This window comes from Accipiter gentilis, chromosome Z, assembly GCF_929443795.1.
Source record: "Accipiter gentilis chromosome Z, bAccGen1.1, whole genome shotgun sequence".
In the NCBI taxonomy this organism is placed as follows: Eukaryota; Metazoa; Chordata; class Aves; order Accipitriformes; family Accipitridae; genus Astur; species Astur gentilis.
The window spans coordinates 86,775,057-86,796,518 of record NC_064919.1 but is presented as its reverse complement, the minus strand read 5'-3'; the positions used below and the strand labels follow the sequence as shown (position 1 = coordinate 86,796,518).

General features: G+C 49.5%; 1 protein-coding gene across 3 annotated transcripts in view; it reads right to left on the bottom strand.

Moving 5' to 3' along the window:
- The window catches only part of MAPK4 (mitogen-activated protein kinase 4), a 46,213-nt gene that overhangs the window by 4,937 nt on the left and 19,814 nt on the right, over nucleotides 1-21,462 (bottom strand). For all 3 annotated transcript variants that reach the window (XM_049794260.1, XM_049794261.1, XM_049794259.1), the window contains exons 2-5: nucleotides 18,988-20,414; nucleotides 8,890-9,034; nucleotides 2,743-2,904; nucleotides 405-606 (exon numbers count right to left, since the gene is read on the bottom strand). In XM_049794260.1, coding sequence (XP_049650217.1) covers nucleotides 405-606; nucleotides 2,743-2,904; nucleotides 8,890-9,034; nucleotides 18,988-19,533 — 1,055 coding nt within the window. In that variant the 5' untranslated portion in view covers nucleotides 19,534-20,414. The remainder of the gene's footprint in view (nucleotides 1-404; nucleotides 607-2,742; nucleotides 2,905-8,889; nucleotides 9,035-18,987; nucleotides 20,415-21,462) is intronic.

The following is a 21,462-nucleotide window of genomic DNA, read 5'->3' as shown; positions in this document are numbered from 1 at the left end:
GGTCCCCAAAAGGTACAAGAATTACATTATTTTAGAACTTGTATTATAGAGACAGAGGACAGAAGGAAGAACTGTAGCATCACTTAAACAGATGTAACTCAGATGGAAGACAATATAGGCTGTGAATAAAACCAAGAGCAGAAAGACACTCAGTAACTGCAACGTGCAGACTCAACATCTGGTCCCTGTGGAAATCAATGACAAACCTCTTGTTGGCTTCAGCAAGGTGCCAGCTCGGGCTAGAATTACAATATGGCATAAAGAAGGAAAAGCCGGTGTCTTTCATGGGTCTGGAACACGTGTGGCTGAACCCCAGCAAAAGCAGGTCAGAGACTCACCAGTCAAGTTCTGCCTAAATGATTTAGGCCAGTATCTAGTCTCTGGCCCAGCCTTGGGTACCATACCTGTCCCAGTTAGACATCTGGCTCTGGTTGGCTTCCATCAGTAAAATATCATCAATCTCATCCTCAATCCGGAATGGATGCTGAGACACCGGTTCATCCTCAGGGCAGGAATACGGACTCATGTAAGGATGCTGCAGACCCATCTCAGCCGTTAATCGATCCATAGGGTTAAATGTCAGTATTTTCTCCAGAAAATCGATAGCTGTGAAGCAGAGACAAACAAGCTTACTAATTCCTCAGAAGCAATACCAGCTTCCTTTCCAGGATGAGCCTGGTGAATCCCCCATACCAAATCCCCTCAAAGTAAGGAAGGAATTAAAGGTCACATTCCGTGTGCATCTAAAACGGGCACTTCTGTCCTTGCTGCATCCATCTCACCCTCCACTGGAGCTGTGTGCTTGTGGTGGAGCAATCCTGCAGCCCACAGGTGTCACTTCATCTAGCAAGGCAGGAGAAATGACTGTGAGAGCATCACACCTCCACAGGACAGTCTATACATGTTATACCCAGTGCTGCGATCCCAGGCCAAAACACTAAGCTTGTACACCAAAAAGACTTTGGACAGTATCAGGATTTGAGTCCACACTCTCAGATCCATTTGACAAGCACATTGACATTGCATTTCAGGCAACTGATTTCACATCTTTATGTGCAACTGAAGTGGGATTAGATTTAAAGTGCAATTTTTAAAAGTCTTCTGCGTGACCAACACTATGAAATTATTTTACTCATTAATATTTAAAGAATACCAAGCGCCCAGAATTATTTTAGAAAGACTGTGAAGCATGAACTCTTTCTACAATGATGATGAAGGAAATTAAGTGCAATTAAAGTGACTAGAATGAAATCTAAATGCAGAGGGTTTGTTGTGATTTCTTTGATGATGATTCCTTTACTGAGGTTATGTGAAAAAATCAAATCCTGTCATTAAAGATGTTGCTTATTGCTTGATTCTTGGTGCATGGAAGAGTCCTTCAGAGTTCAGATAATGCAAACAGGAATATTCCTTTCTTCAGTTACAACTTTTGCATTGTACTTTTAGAAATATCCCTATTAAAGATGTAATTGTGTGAATGGGACAGTTCTTTAGGGGCAAAATCACTCAGGAGAAAGGGCGGGCTGTGCCTATTGCCTCAGTGCTTAAACATTAACCAACATCCGATTGTGTCCCGCGAGATTATTTCATTGCTTGGACTAATTAAGTAGGAAGGAATCAATAGCTTCATAAGGTCACCGACTGCAGGCAAGAAGCACAGTGGAACGATATATTATGAGTTATGTATTACAATATATCATGGGTCAGAGAGGCAGGAAAATGTCGATGAATTATGTAAGGGACGCAGGTGACCTTTCTTCCCGCAGTAATGACAGGGAATAAATCCATTCCTGCTTGCTGGAGGCGGACATGGTCCCTGGGTAACCTGGGCCAATGGGTATCGCATTGCCAAGCCCATAGAGCGGATGTCTTATAATGAAGAGTTACGTCAGCAAACATAAGCCAGGCTTGGTCTTGACGTCTTCCCAAAAGCAAGTGGCCAGTTCCACCAGCCCGGTTTAAGCCTTGGAAGGAGCTTAGATGAGCTGATGTGCCCTGGTCCACACTGCTCAACTCTGGCTGCCTCCCTGCAAGCTCTCACTGCCTGCAAAGCTGCCCCAGGCAAAATTTCAGGTCCAAAAGCCTGTCCTTTGCAGCCCCCTCGCAACAACACACTGCTGATTTTTTTTAAGCTTTAGCCAAAGGAGGGAGGTGGCTGAAGTGGTATTTGAGCATTGCAGGCTGTGACAGCCTGACGCGAGTGATGTCCAAGCCTCGGAGCACTTGGACAACATTTCTGCCTGTGGCAACCATCTCAGGGAGTTCAAGTATCTGTGAAGTAAAAGCATTTATTTTCCTGTACTATACAATTGTGTTCATGCAAAAAGCACAGCAAGAAAATGAACAGGGCTTGAAAATAACCTCTGGGCTGAACCCTCACTTACAGCTCAAGAAGAGGCACAGGAAAGCAGGGATGCACCTTGAAAATGTCTCAGAATAGTTTTGGAAGACTATTTCACCCTTATTTCTGTATGAGCTACCTGCGAGAAAGCTACTGCATCATGAGTGCTGTCCTGCAGCCCACACCTTCCCCGGTGGGACAGTGGTGGGGACGTGCTGGGCTACAGGTGGGACCATACACTGCAAACCCCCAGATATCTTGAATCCCGTTCACCAGCGTTCATGCACTTGGACTTAAGAGGACGATTCCTGTGACCCCCTGGAGCAATAGGTCCAAAAACATGGCAGCCGGGGGAAGTCCCAGGAGAAGGACGTTGCCGAAGCCAGCGGGCACTACAGTACCTTCACTGTCCACTTCGGGGAGCAGCTTGCGCAGCGGCTTCCTCACTTCCCAGGTGCTGTTGATGAACGTGGGCATCACTTTGAGCAGCTCCTCTTTGTCTTCCTCGTGGATAACGGGAATTGTCTCCAGAATAAGCTGCATCTGTTCCAGCTCGTGACCCCCTAAATGGGCAGAAAACAGGCAGTGAGATGGGATCCAGAAGTTAAATTGGGGGGGGGTATTATCAGCCACCCCTCTGAAATGAGCCACGTCACCGCAGCCCTGCATCTCCCACCAGCCTCTCTGCACTGATGCTTCCCGGCATTAGCCACCGCTCTTTGCTCCAAAGAAAATGTCCTCGCCACCTTCTTACGAACCAGGTGCAACGATGTCCCCAGGTCCCTTTCCTACCCCTCTGTTCCCATCCTGTCTCCCGTTTTGAGAGCTCGCCTTTTGGTTCTCCCTCTACACAGCAGCACACGGAGCGACCGCTCAGGCGTGTTCGAGGCAAAGCTTCAGCTGAGATGCCTCCACCTGCACACAAGCAGGCTGTGCAGCCCCCAAAACCCCCACACCTCCCTCTCCCACTCACGTCGGTGGGACTCCCAGCTGGGTCACCTCATTTTAAGAGTGAAAGAGTTAACCTAGATGATTTGCCCTCCTGGCATATCACCCTGAGGCTGACAGGCTGAGCAGAAACTGTACCCAACCGAAATCATGGAGGTGGGAGCTATTATCCATCCATGGGCTCCATCATGCATGATGGAAGGAGATGAATATCGGCTCTAACCGCCTCAAAACTGACAACTCTCTTCTTTAAGCAATGCCATGGCTGGGTTCGTTCACAACCCCAAATGAAGCATCCCAGCTCACACGGCTGCAGCCAGGCAGGGTACTGCCTGACGCTGTCACCACGTGTCCCTGCCGCGCGCTGTGCTATGCCGAGAAGAAAAGCTCCTCTGTGCAGTGGTGACAAAAAGTGCCGCCACAACCCCAACGATAACGAGAAGATCGTGAACCCAGCTCCAGGGGTCCCAAAGCTTCATCTTTAAATGAATACAAGTGCCCGACCTCTGCGCAATCCTGATGGGAAAGGTGTTTTCTGACCGGTTCCTGCTGGCTGTTGGGCACCAAGTCAAGGCTCTGATGGTGACAATGTCCACAACCGCTAAGAGCGATCATATATTTTTAATCCTTTTCCTTCAGGACATATTTATCCACACATTCCTAAGCCCCTGCTCAGGACTGGCTACCAGTCAGTGAGAGGAGAGAAGCAGCAGCGCCAGCAGAGCGGAGCCAACCACCTCGTTAATGAACGTTAATCCCATTCTTTAGCGCACTATCGGATGTGACCAAGAGCTCCATGGCTGATTTCCAGTTTCCTACGTGTACAGAGAAGCAGCCTGGCAGAAATACTGAGTGGCGCTATTGATTTTCTGTCTGCCAGAAATGCCGGTTATAAATATTCTGTCATTAGAGGCAGGACTATGCATTAAGACAGCGAGTTGGCTGGGGCAGACAAACCAGTGGGGATTTTTGGGCTACCAAGACCCTGCCGTCCAAGTCATGGATTTCAGGCTGCTTCACTGGCAAGCAGTGCCCAGCTGATCCACGGCAAGAGGAGTGAACCTTATTTATGGGACAGGACTTCTGATCAGTTTGCAGGGAGGGTGGAGAGGCCAACTTTTAGGGGACATTTTAGTGGAGACCATTGCTGGCTTCGCGGCCTCAGGCAACCCTGTCCCTTTGGAGGTCCCTAGCACCTCCCAGGGGCTGCCCTCCCCAGCCCAGAGTTCCCTGTGGGTCTGCAACAGGTTTCCAGACTCAAATCCATGGAGCTGACCCCAAACACACTCCCCCGGGCAAGGGTAGGTCCAAACGTCGAGGTTGGGAAAGGGTCTCCATCCATCACGGCCTCATGACTCCAACAAGGTTTGGGTCAATGCTGTTGTGGCCACTTTCATCCTGAATGGCAGAGCTCTGAGCCAGGACATGGCAATGAACTTGAGACAACCCCAAAGCAACATTGACAGCTGGTCACCATCACACCACACATCCGCTCAGAACAAAGCCTCAGAAGTCGACAGAGCAATAGAAAAAGCAAAAAAGACAGAGGGACACCCTCCTAATATTAATCCTGGGCAAATGAATTCACTTTCCTATAGAAAAATGAATTTCACATCACCTAGAAATTCGCAGCATAGCTCCAGGAGAAACTGGAGATGACCATCAGGAAACAACTTGTTAGTCAGGCTACTTCCCAAACTGTGATCAAAATTATAGGGTATTAAAAGTCACAAAGGCTTTGTGGCTGTTCTCCTCTCAGTGCAGCTCCAGCCGCTGCTCCCTGAAGGTACCTGGCAGCTGAAAGGCACCATGCTTAGTGACACAAAGAAGCTGCTAATGCAATGCTGGAAGCCTTGAATTATGGCTCTCAGGAACCCAATTCTGCATCATTACCCTCTATATATGTAATTCCTAGGGACCTTCTGGAGGCATTAATTCCTGAAAAGAAAAACACAAACTACAGACAGAATAAACGCAATGTGCTGTTGTTACCCAAGGCGAGCATGAGGAGCTCCGCATTGTATCTTGGAAAAGGGAACCCTTCCTCAGGCTTGCAACCAAGCCCCCGGTGAGCACCCAAACCCTGCCAGCGAATCTTCTGGGAGCAAGCACCGATCCCACGGGAAGAGCCACCACGCCACCTCCTAGCTCTTGGTCACGGCCACAGCCCCACTGGTGAACCCCACGGAGAAGGACAGGCAGCTTTTCTTTTTCTCCTATTTTCTCTTGCTTCCACTGGCGACACTTTCGGATGTGCTTTGGCAGCAGAGGTTGGAAAAGTCACTGGAGGGAGCTGTAGTTGCTCAGTTACGGATGCTCTTCGCTGTTTTCTGTGCTGCTCATGTTGGGGAGCTCTCTAAAGGTCTGCAAACCAGATTTTAGCTATTGGAGACATGCTATGCTCCTGTAAGCTTTGGGTTAGCCAAATTTCTTGTGCCCTCCCAGGGCTCTGCCAGACCCAAAGCTGCTCCTGCCACTGCATCACCCAGAGAAGGGGCTGTGGGGAGGGCAAGGGGGCTGGGGGTTTCTCTCTGCTGTGTGTTCATTAACTTGTGTAAGAATAACTGATCACCTTAATTTAACTGCATTGCTTAAGCACCCCAGATAGACTACTGAGTTAATTATATTGACTTATGCTAAGCACTCAATTTAAATTGTGCCACTGACGCATACTCAAAAAACAATTTATCCAGTGTAAGGCAATTACTGGAGGTTTGCAACTTTCTGGGAACTACATCACTGTTATTTTCCACGGGGTGTGTGGTGGTGACCCAGGACTCTCTGAAAGTCTTGTCCTGCAGCGATGGGGGCTGCAGCTGGCTGGCGGCAAACTCCTTCTCCCAAGCAAAGAGGAGAAAAGCAAAAGCAAAGATGAACCTATGCTGTCATGCAAGTGATTACCAGTTTTAGCTATTCTGAGTGGTTGGGTTTTATTCTCCTCCTCTTTGGATATCAGCAGATGAAAGACGGTACAAGGCATGGGACACCACAGGCACCCTGCCCCACTGCCAGCCTCCCACCCTGGCTCTTCTTTACTTACTGGTATAGGAGGAGGCCAGGAAAAAGGGGCACAGGGCCCCGTAACAACTCTATGGACTATTTTTAAAGCAACCCAAAAGGAATATGTATTTTGAGCTTTGGTTTTGATCCCCACCCATTAACTAAGTATCCTGCCATCATCTGGGGGCTTCTTAAGCGATGGCACAGGGCTAGAAAGCAAAGAAGGGTTGGTCACAGCACTTCTCCAGCTGAGCCCAGTCTATGGTCTACTAAATCCCATCTCCTGATCTCTAACCTGCTGTGGACTCTCAGGAACCACCATGCAAAGTAGGTTCCCGTATGGCTGCTCTGGGGCATCTCACCTGGGCAGCCGGGACAGAATTGACGAACCTGTAGCCACATGCAACACCAGCGTGGCACTTCAGCTTGTTCTCCAGATATTCTTTATGAGCAGTAGTGGAAAAATAAATATTTCTAAGGCACAATCTCAGCTAAAGGCAGACAGCTAACAGAGGCCAGATGAATCACATCCTGGAGCTGCCTTTGCCTCTGCCTTGACCATGAATGGAGCTTTGGAGACCAGCTCGGACACCTAGGCAGTTGATAGCTGATGTCAGCCAACGTAGCTTCGACCCCTGGGGTCCACAAACAGCGTGAAAACCAAGCTGGGGCTGAGAGAGGGGTCGAGCACAGTTTGGAAAACCAGGATAAAGATGAGTGCTTGGGTGCTCTGATAGGGATGGCCAGAGAAGAATCTGGACAAGCCAGTCTTGTTTTGCTGTTTGACATGAGGAGCAAGTACAGGAAAAGAGAGGTTGACTTAAGAGTCCAAAAGGATTTCCCTGGGGCTCCAGCTACACCCAGTTTAATACAAGGCAGCGCGTTGCTCTGGTCTGGTGCAACTCCTGCAGGCCCAGGACCCTGCCATCTGCGCTGGGGTTTGCTTCTACTGCTCTGGTTTACCTGGGGCTAGTTCAGGTCCGGTGCCCTGGACCGGCAGAGCCTTAGGTCTGCCCTGGAAAGGCATCATCCAGTTTGCTTCCACCCCAAAACCTTGGAGACTCTTCCATGGTGCAAACGACTGCTCGGCAAGGGGAGGCAGCTGGGAGAGCTGCCTCGGGAGCTCACTCACGTGCAGCATCTCCCAGTGAGACCAGAAAATGCCCTGCGCCCACAGGGACAAGCGTGGAGATGACCCCGCTCCTGGAATATACCCTGAGGATGTGGCAGGAGCAGCCAGGTCTGATGCATAATTTTCAGAGCTGAAGTCCCTGGACTTGAAAATTTTTGGGAAGAGACACCAAGGACAAGAGGAAGGAAGGAGAAGCAGGCAATTTTAATGATCTCTCCGAAATGATACTGACTGCTTAATTTTCAGCTTTCACAAAAGAAATATGGAAGCTGCAAGCGGGAGCAGGGAGGGAGTGACAGAGCAGCTGCAATCAAGCACCGGCTGCGGAGCTCTGCGGTGCACTGAAATATTTGTGAAGAAAATGTCCTTCTCCATTATTAATAGGTCTAATTATTTATTTACACAACTCTGCAAACAGCTGCTCACGAAATGCGTTAAACCTTGTCATTCAAAACACTAATGGGAGATGGATTGACAACCAACAAGGAGCATTGCTGCAGATCTTGGGCAAGGAGGCAGCTTGTTCAACAGGCAAAGAGCGGCTGCTTTATTCCTGAATGAACAACTCTGCATTCCAGCTTGGGAAGCACAGCTTTGCTCCTGACAGTAGCATTTTTGGAATTGTATTAAATAAAGATTTGCTTCTCAAGAACATCAGAGTTGAGAGCTTCAAATGCTGCACTGATAATTATGTGCTCCTTGCCCCTGCTCTTTTTGTCTTCTTTTCCTTGCACTGCACCTTTACAACTGCAATACCCACTTATAGGAAAATGCTGAAAATGGGTAGAGGCATTCAAATGTCTTCCCTCAAAGAAAAGAAATACCTTGAAGACACCAATCACAATTCAAATCCACAGCATAGAGTACAAACCTCTCGGAACAGGGCCACATTATCTCCTGTCCTTATACTCCACCCTATGATATTTTTTTAGCATCCTCCCTCCCAACAAAAAGCTCTTATTTTTGGTTGGAAACCCAGAAACAGAAAAAGGTTTTGTTGTTTCATCAGAACTGTTCTTTGTTTGGGGCTTTGCTTTCGGCAGCAGACCATTCCTGCCCAGCAAGGCTCAGCACAGAGGCACCGTTGACCCCAGCCAGCCTCAGGCACCCCACCGGCTGGTGGCTTCCCACTGGGTGCCATCACATCCATACCACCATGTGCTCTTCCCAGGCAAGCACAAGGCGACTGACGGTAACTCTTCTCTGTCCCCAAGGGCCTGCCTGTATCAGTGAAGTTTGCACCAACCAAGGGACCCTCTAATAGCAGAGGCTGTGCAAGTGAAATTGTTCTGGTGACAGTTCTCATGTCTCATAACCAACCGTAGGATCCCTGTAGCGATGTGACAAGTGTTGCCTTGGCTGGCAAGGGGAGGGGAATGCCCTCTGCCATGCTAAAAAGGCTTTGAATTGGGTAGCAAGGAAGGAGGGAAGGAGAAAAAAAACCAATCAATGGGAGCCAGAAACCTACCAGCAAAGAGCATCCTTCCCGTCAGCATCTCAGCCAGGATGCAGCCGGCCGCCCACATATCAATGGCTTTGGTGTAGTTGTTTGGCGAGAGGAGGAGGCGCGGGGAGCGATACCATTTTGTTACTAAGCCTTCGGAAAGGTAACCCTGAAAAAGCAGAGATAGAGACGTCAGCAACCTTGCAGGAGAGCTCCTCTGCTCCTTCCCGGTCAGCCCTCGCTGCCCACTGTGGCCCCACCATCAGATCCTGCCGAGAAACCTGCCCACCACGTTTGTGCTGCATCGATGGCAGGCTGCAGCTGTATATCTTGCAGGAAGGAAAGAGATGAGACATACACCACTGGAAACACAGATGCTTCAGTGCCCCAGGAAGCAAAGCACTTGCTGCTCCCCAAAAACTTATTTGCTGTTTGTCACCATGGTATTGAGGCATCTTCTGCAAAGGACAGATGGCTTTAATAGCACAGATTTGCAGATCGTACTTGCAAAAGTTATTTCAGGTCACTGTTAGAGGACTTAGATGTATTATATAAATCCCAGTTGCACCATTTGAGACATTTTGGAAGGTAAGCACATTATTTAAGTACTTTGCTGGGTCCCAGCTATAAGCCAGCAGTGTGTGAAGGAAGCCTTTCCCAGCTCAGTACCCCAAGAACAGTACTTCGATTTCCAAACGTTACCAGTTTGCAATGTTTTGCTGATTCCATCTGTAGTTAATCCTGTATTTATAGTCCCTCCATAGCTACCTAAACCACTGCTAACAGCAAGCTATGTACCGCTGAATTCCCATGGGTCTGACTCCCAGCACTGATGCTGAAAATGAATTTTTAAAAGGTAGGAGCTCCCAGGGGACCCCACGCAAGAGCAGCTGCCCGTGGGTCAGCCCAGCGAGAACCAAGGGAGGACACAAGACTGGAGCAGAGGTGGCAGGGGGAGCACACAGGGCTCCCAAGCGGGCAGCGCTCAGCAGGATCCGGCCTCACACAGAAGCCAGGCGAGTTCACCCCATCTGCATCCTCGGGATGCTGCTGCAGCGAACCCTGTTTCGGTTTGGGGCATGTGCTGGGAACTGCGGATGAGCCCAGGCAGCATCTCACAGGGGTGAGACGTGGGATCTTGTAATAAAGAGGAAAACGAGGGAGCGGGCAGAAAAAAACAGATTTAGGGAGGAACATCACTACCATGTGGAAGGAAAGCCTCCTGGACTAGCAGATGTCTTAAAGCATCGCTGAGTGGGTAATACAGCCCCACAAGGGCTCCTAGCCAAGACTCTTGAAAATAAGACGCTGTGGGATAAGTGGGAAAGCCCTTTTGGGGATTAGCTCGCTGACGCAGAGCTAGGAAACCCTGCCCTTTCTGCACCAAGCCTCAGTCTTGCCTAATAAATCACCTCCCTCCCTTGCCACCCAACCACTGGGGCCCCAGCATCGCCTCCGGCAGCTGGGTGGTGTGGGGCAGGTCCTCATCCTCCGTCCTACTTTGCTTCCAGTGAGGATGGTCGGCTGGGATGCTTGACCTGATTTTAAAGGAGATGCCCTCAGCAGCACCCCATGGGACAAAAGACAGAGTGCCGTCGTCTCTTTGGACCACAGCCCTCCCGTTCCTGAACTCACCCGGGAGATTTAACACAAGTGCCAAGCGCTCAGCAGCTCCCGCTGAAATCAAGGGGATGCGTTCAAGCCTGTAAATAACACTGGCATCTTGAGGGATGTCCCAGCACCCCCCTGCTTAGCTTGCCGGCCAAGCTCCGGATGCACGGGTGCCGTGCCGGGGTTGGACATGAATGGTTATTTCATCAGGATAATGCTGGAATATTCAGAAGTGGTATTTTCTATGTTAAATATAACACATTAACAGAACGAGGTAGATTGAAACACAGTAGAAAAGACAAAATCAATTAAATTAGGGAGTAAGAGCATAGAAACTGTCAAAAACTCCATCCTAACTGATATAGTTTCATAAACTGTTTTCAATTGCAATATAACCGCGATTCTCCCATCAGAAACGATGCAACCAGGTTGATTTTTTTTTTAAGCTCTTACTCCTAATTCCTTTTTTACCCTTTATTGCTCATGATGAGAAGGGCTGCAGCAAAGACGCTAACAGGACTCTTTACCCTCTTAGTTTCCCGAAGCACAACGGCCAGCACCTCCGAGCATCCCTCCACAGCGGCGGATATGCCAGCCCACCCGCCTCTCCTCTCACGGCACCCAGGAAATTTCTTTGTGCACCATCACGAGGTTTTTTTACTGCTCCTCTTCCCCCAGTGCAGGTTTTTGTTCCAATTTTCAAACATTTAACTTGTCAAGTTTTTAATCATAAAAGGTTTGCTTTTAAAAGAACATTTTAATTTTGGTCTTCTTAAGGTAAGTTGTAATGGAGACTGATTAGCTGAGAAGTTTCATTTAATGCTGTTATATTTTTGCTAATGCTGCTGAATCAGAACCAGCACAAAAGCTCCCAGGCATTATCCGATCAGACTGCCGCTTTTCGGTTACTGCAATTATTCCCAGCAATGGAGACTCTGGTACTTATCGGAAAACCCTAAGAAAATAAACTTTGGCGATAGTCATCTAGGGTAATTCCTGGCTGGAGCAATTTTGTCCCCTTCCCAGCAAAGGAATGTCACTGTCCTTACAGATTTAATGCTCGATTCATACGTTTCTCCTCTTTGACATTAAGATGGATTTCAGTTCTCGGGGGTGTGTGCACCATGCAAAATGTATGAGCAATATACTGCAAATATCTATATGTCGCAACGAACCAAACCTTTTCTTCCCCAGGCATCTCTTATGTATCAGAGAAAATTCCCTGCAAAAACTCACTGAATATTTTGGACGTATCTCCAACCCCTCCCCTGCCGTGTGAGGTTACTGGTGGTAATTAATTAGCAGAGCTTCTCACTGTGCTTCCCTCTTCTATCACCCATCACCGTGTAGTTGACTGTCGTCTCCCTGCTTCCATCTGCTGAATAACCCAGACCATCGGGTCACCCACCACCAAGCCCAGGAAGGACCCGTGGAGAGGAGCAACCGACAGCTTCTCTCTATCCCACCGACTCACGGACCGTACACTTGGACCCCCCCCTTTGCTTCCCATGGCACTCCTCTGCTGGGATCCGGGTTATCCCTCCTCTTCCTCAGGGGAAAAATACTGGGAAGGGCTGATGGGAGGTTTGAAAACCAAGACTTTTCCGACCTGGCCCAAGGTCCTCCAGCAGGAGTGGCTGGGGATGCTCCCTGGCCGGGCAGCACGGGACCCCAGTCCTGAGCAGCTTATACAACCCCAACATCTACGTCTGCTCTGCTTCCACAGTGGCTAAAAACATGGGCTAGATCTTTACTCTATAAAATACGTAAGATAAGTTCCTGTCCTACCACCTGGAGGAAGTAACTACAGTCTTGTGTACTATCAAGTCCTATGGAAAAATATCAGCCCAGCTTTGGGAGCCGGGATCATGGAGCTGCAGGCACAGCTGTGGGATCCACCTAAACCTGTGTTAGGTGCGGGCTCAGCTCTTACCTGTGATGCCAAGACTTACACGAGGGCATCAGCCATGCCAGGATGGAAAGCTCGAGCACCTCCAGCCATCACCTATGCAAAGCATGGGCTTTAGCACAAGAATTTCATCATTTATGTAGCTTCAACCAGACAGAAAGAGCGAGAGCAGAAGCATATTAATTAATTCTAATTAAGGTGATACATCTTCACGACAACATTCTGTGGATTCAGCACAGCCCTTTCTGAACTGAAAAATCACTGATATCTCTTTAAAAACCAATATAACAGAGTTAATTTAAAACCAGAAATAGTTTCAAGTCCAAGGCTTGCTCTCAAGCCCTCCCGTGCTACTTTTTTTGCAGTTCTCAAGTACAATTTTCCTGCTTCTCCTCTGCTCCTGCGGCATGTGCAGGAACAGCTCAGGCAATCTATAAAGGTGACGAATTCACTACAGGTAGGATAAGCATCAAGTTGGATCAAACAGCACAGCAAGGAAACTGAAAAGCAAAGAAAAATAAATGCTTTTTCTAATCTTTACACAAAACGGATTTCATGCATTGCTTGTAACACCAGAAGGAGAAACAATTTTGGGTGGGTGCTGCTGCATCCCGGTGTCACAGCGGTCACGGCACACTGGACCGCCTGCATCCCAAGCGCGCCGAGGGAAGCTGACACGGCACGGCAGCATGTGGGGAGCGTGGCAAGACCCACCGATGCTCCGAAACAACCGTCACCCAAGCCCAGAGCTCCTCCTTGGAGGAAGCAAAGGCAGGTCTCCTCGAGGCAGACACTGAAATTCAGGATCCCATCTACCACAAACCAAGCAGCCCCTAACGCTGCAACCCAAAGCTTCTCTCGAAAGTATTTCACATCAAAATCCATCTTCCTGCACTCAAAAAGTTGCAAAGGTGCTGACCAGGTGCCTGTGAACTGGAAATCCAGCAGGATCCAGCCACAGCCTGTGTATCCACACCTCCATCCACAGCCAGGAACTGGATTTCTGCTGCTGCACCCGTGGGAGCCCAGTCGGCTCCTGCTGCAGGCGGCTGCGGTACCAAGGTGGGGACTCAAAATAGCAACAACCTCGAGCTTTCGGAATAATCCTGGTGCAGCAGCAGGCTGGTGCCTCTTCACAGCATGCTTTTTAAGCTTATTTTTTAAAAGGCAGGTAGGGCAGTTCTAGGAGAGGCTGGAAAAGACACCGGGTTTGCAGGAACATTGCTCCATAATAAAATAATAGAACTGCCATTGTGCATGGCTCCGGCAACGTGACGTGTGTTCTCATCATTTTGGGATGACAGAGTGCATTTATTTCAGGACCGCAGACTATTACGTGCTTCATCAGAGGATAGAGAAGGAGAATAACTGAGTCGGGGTCACAGCGGGGAGGCTTTGCGCTGACTGCACGGGGCCAGGGGCAGCCGCCCGAGGGTTGAACATGGAGGGTGGTCCCCTCTGGGGTGAGTACGGAGCAACATCCCACATCCTCATCTCCTTTGAAGACCTCTTCAAGATGACCCACCTGGGAATTTTATTATTTTACCGGATGAACTGGAAGCTATTATGTTTGCACTGATCAGCAAGTACAAAATGAAGGAAGGACTTCAAAGGTTTGAAGACATTCTGGAAACTATTTACCATGAGATCTCCCCCTAACAGGGCTGCTACAGCCTCCTTAGCATGGAATGTCTGCCAATTAGTTCTGTAATTAATGTTGCCAACAGGCAAAGGGAGAGAGAGTCCCCTGGCAGCCCCATGCAGATGCCCCCAAATGCTTTGGGGCACCAGGCAGAGCACCCAGACCCCCAGAAGAGGTAATCTGACTATCTTGAACAACATAGGCAGGCTAAGGAGCATCCCACTTCGCTGTCTCATCACCTGAGTAAAGAGACTCCGAATGTCTCAGTATCCCCATAGAGCAGGAATTTCCGTTGTCTTCTCCAGACAGGACCACCCAACCCAATGGCTCCTCTCTGACCAGCACTGGGCGACACGCCACATGGGATGCACAGCCAGGGCTGAGTTTGCCCTCTGAAACATTTATTATTTTTAAGTCTAAACATTCATTAGTATTTACCCCAATTTTTAATGCTTGACTTTGCTATCTCCCTGCTCTCCCATCCCACCTGTCCACCACAAGCTGAGGGTGATCAGCATCTCAGTTTTACACCCCATTCCCCCCCCAAACCTGGGGCAGATCACATCTGGACTCTCATTTGGAGCCAAAAATATTTATTAAGGTGTAAGAGCAGGGATGGATGGATAGATGGGCAGCTAAACACATCCAGGCAGCCTCTGAAGAAATGCAGGCAGGGGCTAGACCACGGGGGGAAGGCAGCAAGGTATGGGCCAGGCAGGACCACAAGGCGGCAGATGGAGGGGGTGTTGCAGAGCGGTCTGATGGTGAAAGCGAGATGTTTGCATTCAATAAGGAGGTGGTTGATGAAAAGATAAATGCTCGGCTTTGACTGTTTTGCATAAGGATAAGAACCTCACAGAGGCCGGAGCTGCTCCTTATCTTCATCTCCAGCACTCTTCCACTCAACATTTGGGCACCAAGTAGCACAGCAAAACAACTGAGGAAAAAGGGATTAATGTGGAGATGTTCTAGAGGGATAAACAGCAGGATTAGCGACTCCCAGGAACAAAAAGAGTAGCAAGAAGGAACAGAAAGGAGCCTGCACGGCTGGATGGAGAGAGCATCAGGGAAAGGACAGGGTGACAGAGAGAGGTGGATGCACAGGATCATCTCCCGAGGGTCCTCTTCTGCTAGACCTGATATTCTGTGCCCTAAAGATATCTTTGCAAGTACGTGAGCACCCAGGGAGCTTAGAAGTGTGTTTGTCTGAGACAGGGCTAAAATTTAAGCTGTCAGGTCTAAGCAGCCTGTGAAGGTACAGACCCAGATCTGGACATGACCTTGGCAGCTTGAAATTCATCTTGTTACAGTGAAGTTTCAAATGAACAGATGCCCCCGTACTGCTCTTATCACATGGAGAAAGGGATTTGAGCAGCAAACACCAGCCAAGTGGTGGGACAAATGCAGGCGAAGCTGCTCTGTTTCAAAGCCGGTGAAGGCCAGCTCCCTGCTGTGGTCCAGGGCGTCTCCCAGAGTTGGAGAGCTCTCCCTTTCCCACCAAATTATCCTAATTAAAAGGTTGCCTGCTGCAAGCCATGTAAACAAGACACATTGCCAAGTAAGGGCTATTATTTTGGTGGTATATGTATTTCTAAACTGTGTTTAAAACTCTGCTCACAATCTACCGCAGTTGTTATTTGCCATTTTAACACTCAGCAGGATGGTTTGGGATTTGAGAAAAATCAGGTCAGAAGAGCTGTGACCTTTTAGATGAATAACAACACACAACCTGCAATTTTCCATGTTAGCAGAACCCAGCCATCAGTCTAAGCACATTTCAGATACAAAACATCCTAAGAGAAAAAAACCCAAGCGCTTAAGATGACCCTTCCTTGCCGCAAAGGCTTGCAAGAAAACGTTACGCTAAAGGTATAGCTCTGCACTACCTTCAGTTGGGCAGCTCTGCATTAGCACCTGCTGGTAGCACCAAAATTCAGGGTGTAAGGATCCCTGTCCTGCTTAATGCCAGTCAGCAGCGGAGTGGAGGCTCAGCAGCTTCAGACACAGTGATGTTCCAGTCCTCTCCCTCTTGCTGATGCTTTCTGCAAGAGCACAGACCAAGGAGCTTATAAATCTGTCTGAGCCCTTGAGGAAAGCGAAGGTTGAAAGGGAAGTATGGAAAGGAATTGATTTTTCTGAGTCATCTGAGAAGAGCTGGAAATCAAAGGCAGGACTGACCCAAGCCCCATTCAAGCCCTCCTATCATACCTCTGCCTTTGTGGTGCCCATCACCTGGCTTCAGCAAACACAGTCCTCCCCATCACCAGAATTTACAAATAACTGACATTATTTGTGATGCTGGATGCTCACCACAGTGCTGCTATTTTCAGCTCTGCTCTGGAGCCATATTCAGGTCCCTCTGCACAGTGGGGATCTGCAGGTTTTTTTGCACTGATGCTCTAGACTCATACCCCCAGGATTAATTGGAGGATGCTCATGCAATGGCATCTTGCAAAAATACATCCTACCATGAAGCTGCACCCCTGGTCATCCTCCTGACAGCTCTTTCCCACTGCACTGGCTGTTATTAAGGTGACAGAGAATTGCTTGGAAATAACAATAATTCTGCAGCAGACACCGACCGATGACTCCTACCCTGATCCTGCAGTCTCTGAGAAAACGATGCTCCTTAAATCAGTGACTTTCCGCATTCACGTAGCACCATCTTGTTTGCAGGGGTTTTCTCTGGGAGTTACCCTCCCCTGGGAAAAGCCTCTGAAGGCACCTGACTTTAAAAAAAAAAAAAAAAAAGAAAAAAAAAAAAAGCAACACACACACTTTAAAAGCGAGGAGCCTCTTCCTGAGCTGGGTAATAAATAACCCAGGTGAGGAAGGGAGCACAGGAGGGGCAGGAAGCAGTGACAAGGACCCCGCACTCACTCCCCCATGTTCCTTGCAACCTTCTTCCTTCTCCCCAGGCTCTGTTTCTCCCCAGACCCCAGACTCGAAACCAGAATAGATCAGGGCTCAGCTTCAGGATCACGAGATCATCTTTTCACCATCCTTTTCCCTCTCCCCTTCCCTGCCTCTCTGTGCAAAGCAATGGTGCCCAAATCAGCCATGCTGGGCAGAAACCCATCAGTAAATGCAAAGTGCACTTAAACCTCGACATAGGCGCAACGGCGGGTCCATGGAGGACACTGAACTTGTCCACACAAACATCCAGCTTAAAAAAAACAGATTTTATCTTACAATACCAAATAGTAACTTTCACCAGAAACCGGCTGCAGACTGAATCGCGTCCACTGGTGCAGACCACGCAATGCTTTGCTTTCTCCTGGGACCACATAGATCTGCGAGCTGATGAAGCCTCCACCGCGCTCCTCCACTGCTCCAAACTTCCAGCTTGGACACCAACCTGCATTAAACATCTGCAACTCCCCTTCAAAATCCATTAGCATCAGGACTGTGTGTTACAGAGACTTCTTACCCGTTTTCCTTGCCTCCCTCCCTCCCACATTGCCTGCCCACTGTCACCACAGCCACCACTCCCACCCTGAGCTGCTCCACCAGCAAAGCCACTGTGACCTGCTCCCAGCTCCGGCCTCCCTTTCTTGAGGGCACAGGAGACCCTGAGGGCAGGCCGGCCACGGTGGCCGTGGGATGCCGGATCCCTCCCCAGCCCCCTGTCCCAAGAGAGAACACCACATCCAGAGCTATCCCACCAGGTGGGTTTCGCTGCAAAAGACTGCCATGCTGAATTAAATTTGTTAGAGGAAAAATGCAGTTCCTTTAATAGCTGCATTTTTGCCTGACTATAGAACTGTTTTCAGTACCTTAAATTATTTTGCAGGGTTTGGCAGCTGCCTGGGAATGCAACCCTTCGCGGAGAAGCCCATAGCCCATGGCTCACTAATTCCTTGTTAGAAAGTGCCACTTCGGGGGACTTTCAGCCCTCCTTGGGCAGACGGAGAGAAGTTGGTGACAGCAGCAGGAGAAGAAAACTGAGTCCCAAAGACCCCCCCAAAGGAGGGGACAGATTTCACCTACTCAAGGGCAGGTTTCTTTTTTTTCCTGATTTTTGCTTCATCCCTCTTTTCACTCCTTCTCCATCCCAGCCAGACTGCCGCACGAAGGCATGCATGGGCCAACAGACAGGACCGCAGGGGATGCTCAGGCTAGGGGGCCTGGAGGGCTCTGGGCATCCCCTGCCCCGAGCAGGGCAGTGGTGGGGCACTCCAGGCTGCCCTGGGCTGCACCCGGCCACTCGCAATTATTATTGCATTATAATACAGCATGTCAGTACCAAAGAGTAAAAAATTTTATAGGTTATTTGGATCTTGACCTCAGATGAAAGAATATGACTGTATCTCAAAGACCTATCTCTCCTTCTCTATGATTAAGTAAGTGTAATTTAGATAGAGTTGGGATTTTAAGAAGCGGGTTGGCACAGAAGTGAGGACAAAGACAAGCAGAGTAGCTGCGGACAAGCCAGGTACTCTTTACACATGCTTCCACTGCGGGGATGAACAGCAGCTCGTGTTTTATAAAAGCAGCAAAGCAAAAAACACAGAGCTTAGTCGTTTCAGTAAAGCGAGCAAATGCACTCCCCCCCCCCAGTCCATTGCTGGGATGGAATAAGATATGTAAGTATATATTTAACATATATGATATAAAGCAACGAAAGACACTTGAAGGGCACTTGAACCCTTCCTGTGCCCTGCTTGCTGCTTTGCAGCACGGGAGAGCCCTGGGGCACGCTTGGCAGAGCTCAACCCACTGCCTTTGCCTGCGAAACATGTCCCGGCTTGGGCCAGGGAGGGCAACCACCACCAGCGACCACCCCAGCAACAACCACCCCAGCAGGGCTTACAGCTGCCCGAACAGCCTCAAGGACCAGTTTCTCCCAAGAAGATCCACCACGGTCCAACCGCTTCAGCCTACATGCGTTCAACGCCTCCCCATGCCGGCCAGCAGCTCGCCGAGACAGCACTGGCCTCGTCGATTTGGCATCGCCTACCTTGTGCGAGTAATGCTGATCCACGATTCTGGCCAGCCCGAAGTCGCCGATCTTCAGCACCAGGTCCTCTGTGCTGATGAAAATATTGGCTGGTTTGAGGTCGCGGTGGAGGACGTTGGCCGAGTGGATGTACTTCAGTCCCCGCAGCAGCTGGTACATGAAGAGCTTGGCGTGCTCCTCGGCGAGCTTCCCCTGTTCCAACAGCCGCGCCAGGTCCGTCTCCATGTACTCCTGGACGATGTACACCATGTTAAACTTGAAAAAATCCCCGCGCAAGTTGGTCCCCTTCGGCCCCAACACCTCGTACACCTTCACGATGTTATCGTGGTCCAGGCGGCGGATAATTTTGATCTCCCGGAAAGCGTGCTTCATGCTCCGCGCGTCGCCGATGGTGATCTTCTTCACCGCCACTTTGCGGCAGCTCTTGCTGTCGAGGGCTGACAGCACCAGCCCGTTGGCCCCGAAACCCAAGGGGCGAAAATTAATGAAGCGACAGCCCAGGTCGTACCCATACATGCTGGCGATACAGTCACACTTCTCTGCCATCGCGTGCTCTGTCCTCTTTCAGCTTTTTCCTCTTTGTCACTTGAAAAGCTGGGAGAGTCGAAGGGCTTCCAGATCACAAACGTGGTTTGAAATCAAGTGCCTCATTATTACTTACAGATGCTTAGGGGGGGCCTCGCTCCAAGCCCATTGCTTCAAGATGACACGTGGATGCAGTGAAAATAGATGCGAGCACTCACACACAAATAAAATGTTTTAAACTGGCTGAGAAATCAAGGGGTAGAAGAGACTTTCCAAGCAGCGTGAATAAACGCAGCCCAGAGATCTCTAGCAAAACAGAAAGGTTAATTTTCTTGAGACTAAAAAATCAGCACCACTACATTTTTCAGCCACTCTCTCGTTTTCCTTCTCCGACGTCCTCAAGACGATGCTGAAGCGCAAGGCTGGCGGCGCAGATGGATGCCCAGTCCCACGTCCCCGGCGTCTCAGTGCCGAGGCAGCCAGACAGCCCCACCATGGGGCAGAGCCCAGAGCAGCCCCATGGCCCCTCCACTGCCCCAAACCCTCCCTGCCCGCAAGTTTTGACAGAGTTTTCCCCACCAGCAAAGCGCATCCAGGCACTGGCCGGGCTCCCCAGCAGTCAGCAAAGCTTTGCCTTTCTCGTCGCTCCCTTTTCGGTACAGGCAGACCCCATCTGCCCCATCAGCAGACAGAAATCTCGATGGCAGCAAATGTTTTGCAGACCAAAACTCACTTTATTGGCTGCATTCAGCGCAGCAAGTTTCCACATTTGCAGTTCCAACACCTTCGCCTTGTACGTCTTTCACTGGTGAAGTCAAGCGCCATCTGATCTTTACAGCTTGCCGGAGATGTTCCCTGCACTGCGCAGCCCGCTTATCCCTCAGCAGGTCTCAGCCCCGCTCCTGGAAGAAAAGAGGAGATGGATTGATTTGATGCTGGCACTGCCTATGCCTTGCCTACGTAATGGGTTGCTGAAGGTTAACCATGAGCAAAACTGTGACCTTTCAGAGATTCATTAGTTATCCCCTCCAAAAATCATGCATCATTACCAGCATTTTTCAGATGATTAATTTTTCCTTTTCAATTTGTAATACACAGAAAACTGTAACTCTTCCTTTCCCCTTTGTTGTTTTTTTTATCTTAATCTGTCTGAAAACATTACAAAGCGATTTGCAGAAGGCAAAGGTTCAACAGCACACTATGTCTCCGACTGCACATTTAAAGCACATCACAAGGAAAGCACAGTAGCAGCCCATGAGGGTACAAACCCTCCCTGCCAAGCAGCCGAGAGCAGAGAGGGCCACAGAGTTTTTCAGCTTATAACAACCAAAATTGCTTGGGCAAACGACACGGTGCCACCCCGGCCGGTTTTGCAAAGAGCCTTAAAAAAACAGCTGCGAGAGTGGGACAGCCCCTGAATTTGGGGTCCCACAGCAAACCTCAACAGCAGCCTGGGGATGCTGCTGGCTCTGTGCCTGCGGTCACGGGGAGCTGCCAAGCACTTCCCTCATGCAGCAAACCACACCATTTTAGTGCATTTATAAAGAGAGATGCTCCAGTATTGCTCAGCCCAGGGTGCACAAGCAGCTAAAGACAGGGCTCGTTTCACCTCCAGTGTGCCAGGGGAAGAAGGAGAGCATCCTCATTAAGATGAACGAGCCGGTTTGTTAGCTGCGGGGATTTGCTATCCATCAGCAGCGCCTGCGACCGCAGCTCAGGCCCCCAGCTCTGCCGAGAGCCGCTTAGCATGGGCAGCCGTCCCCCTGCTTCTCCAACAGCTTTGCTGGTGATGAACGCAGAAGTGGGATGACCCAGTGGGAAAATAAGAGCTGACTTCATCTTTCACCGCGTCCTTCGTAAGGATGCGCTCGGCACAAAAACACTTCCCCCATCTGTCCAAGTTTAGCAGTTACTCCCTGCAGAGGCATGAGCCAGCTTGCAGCCTCCCAA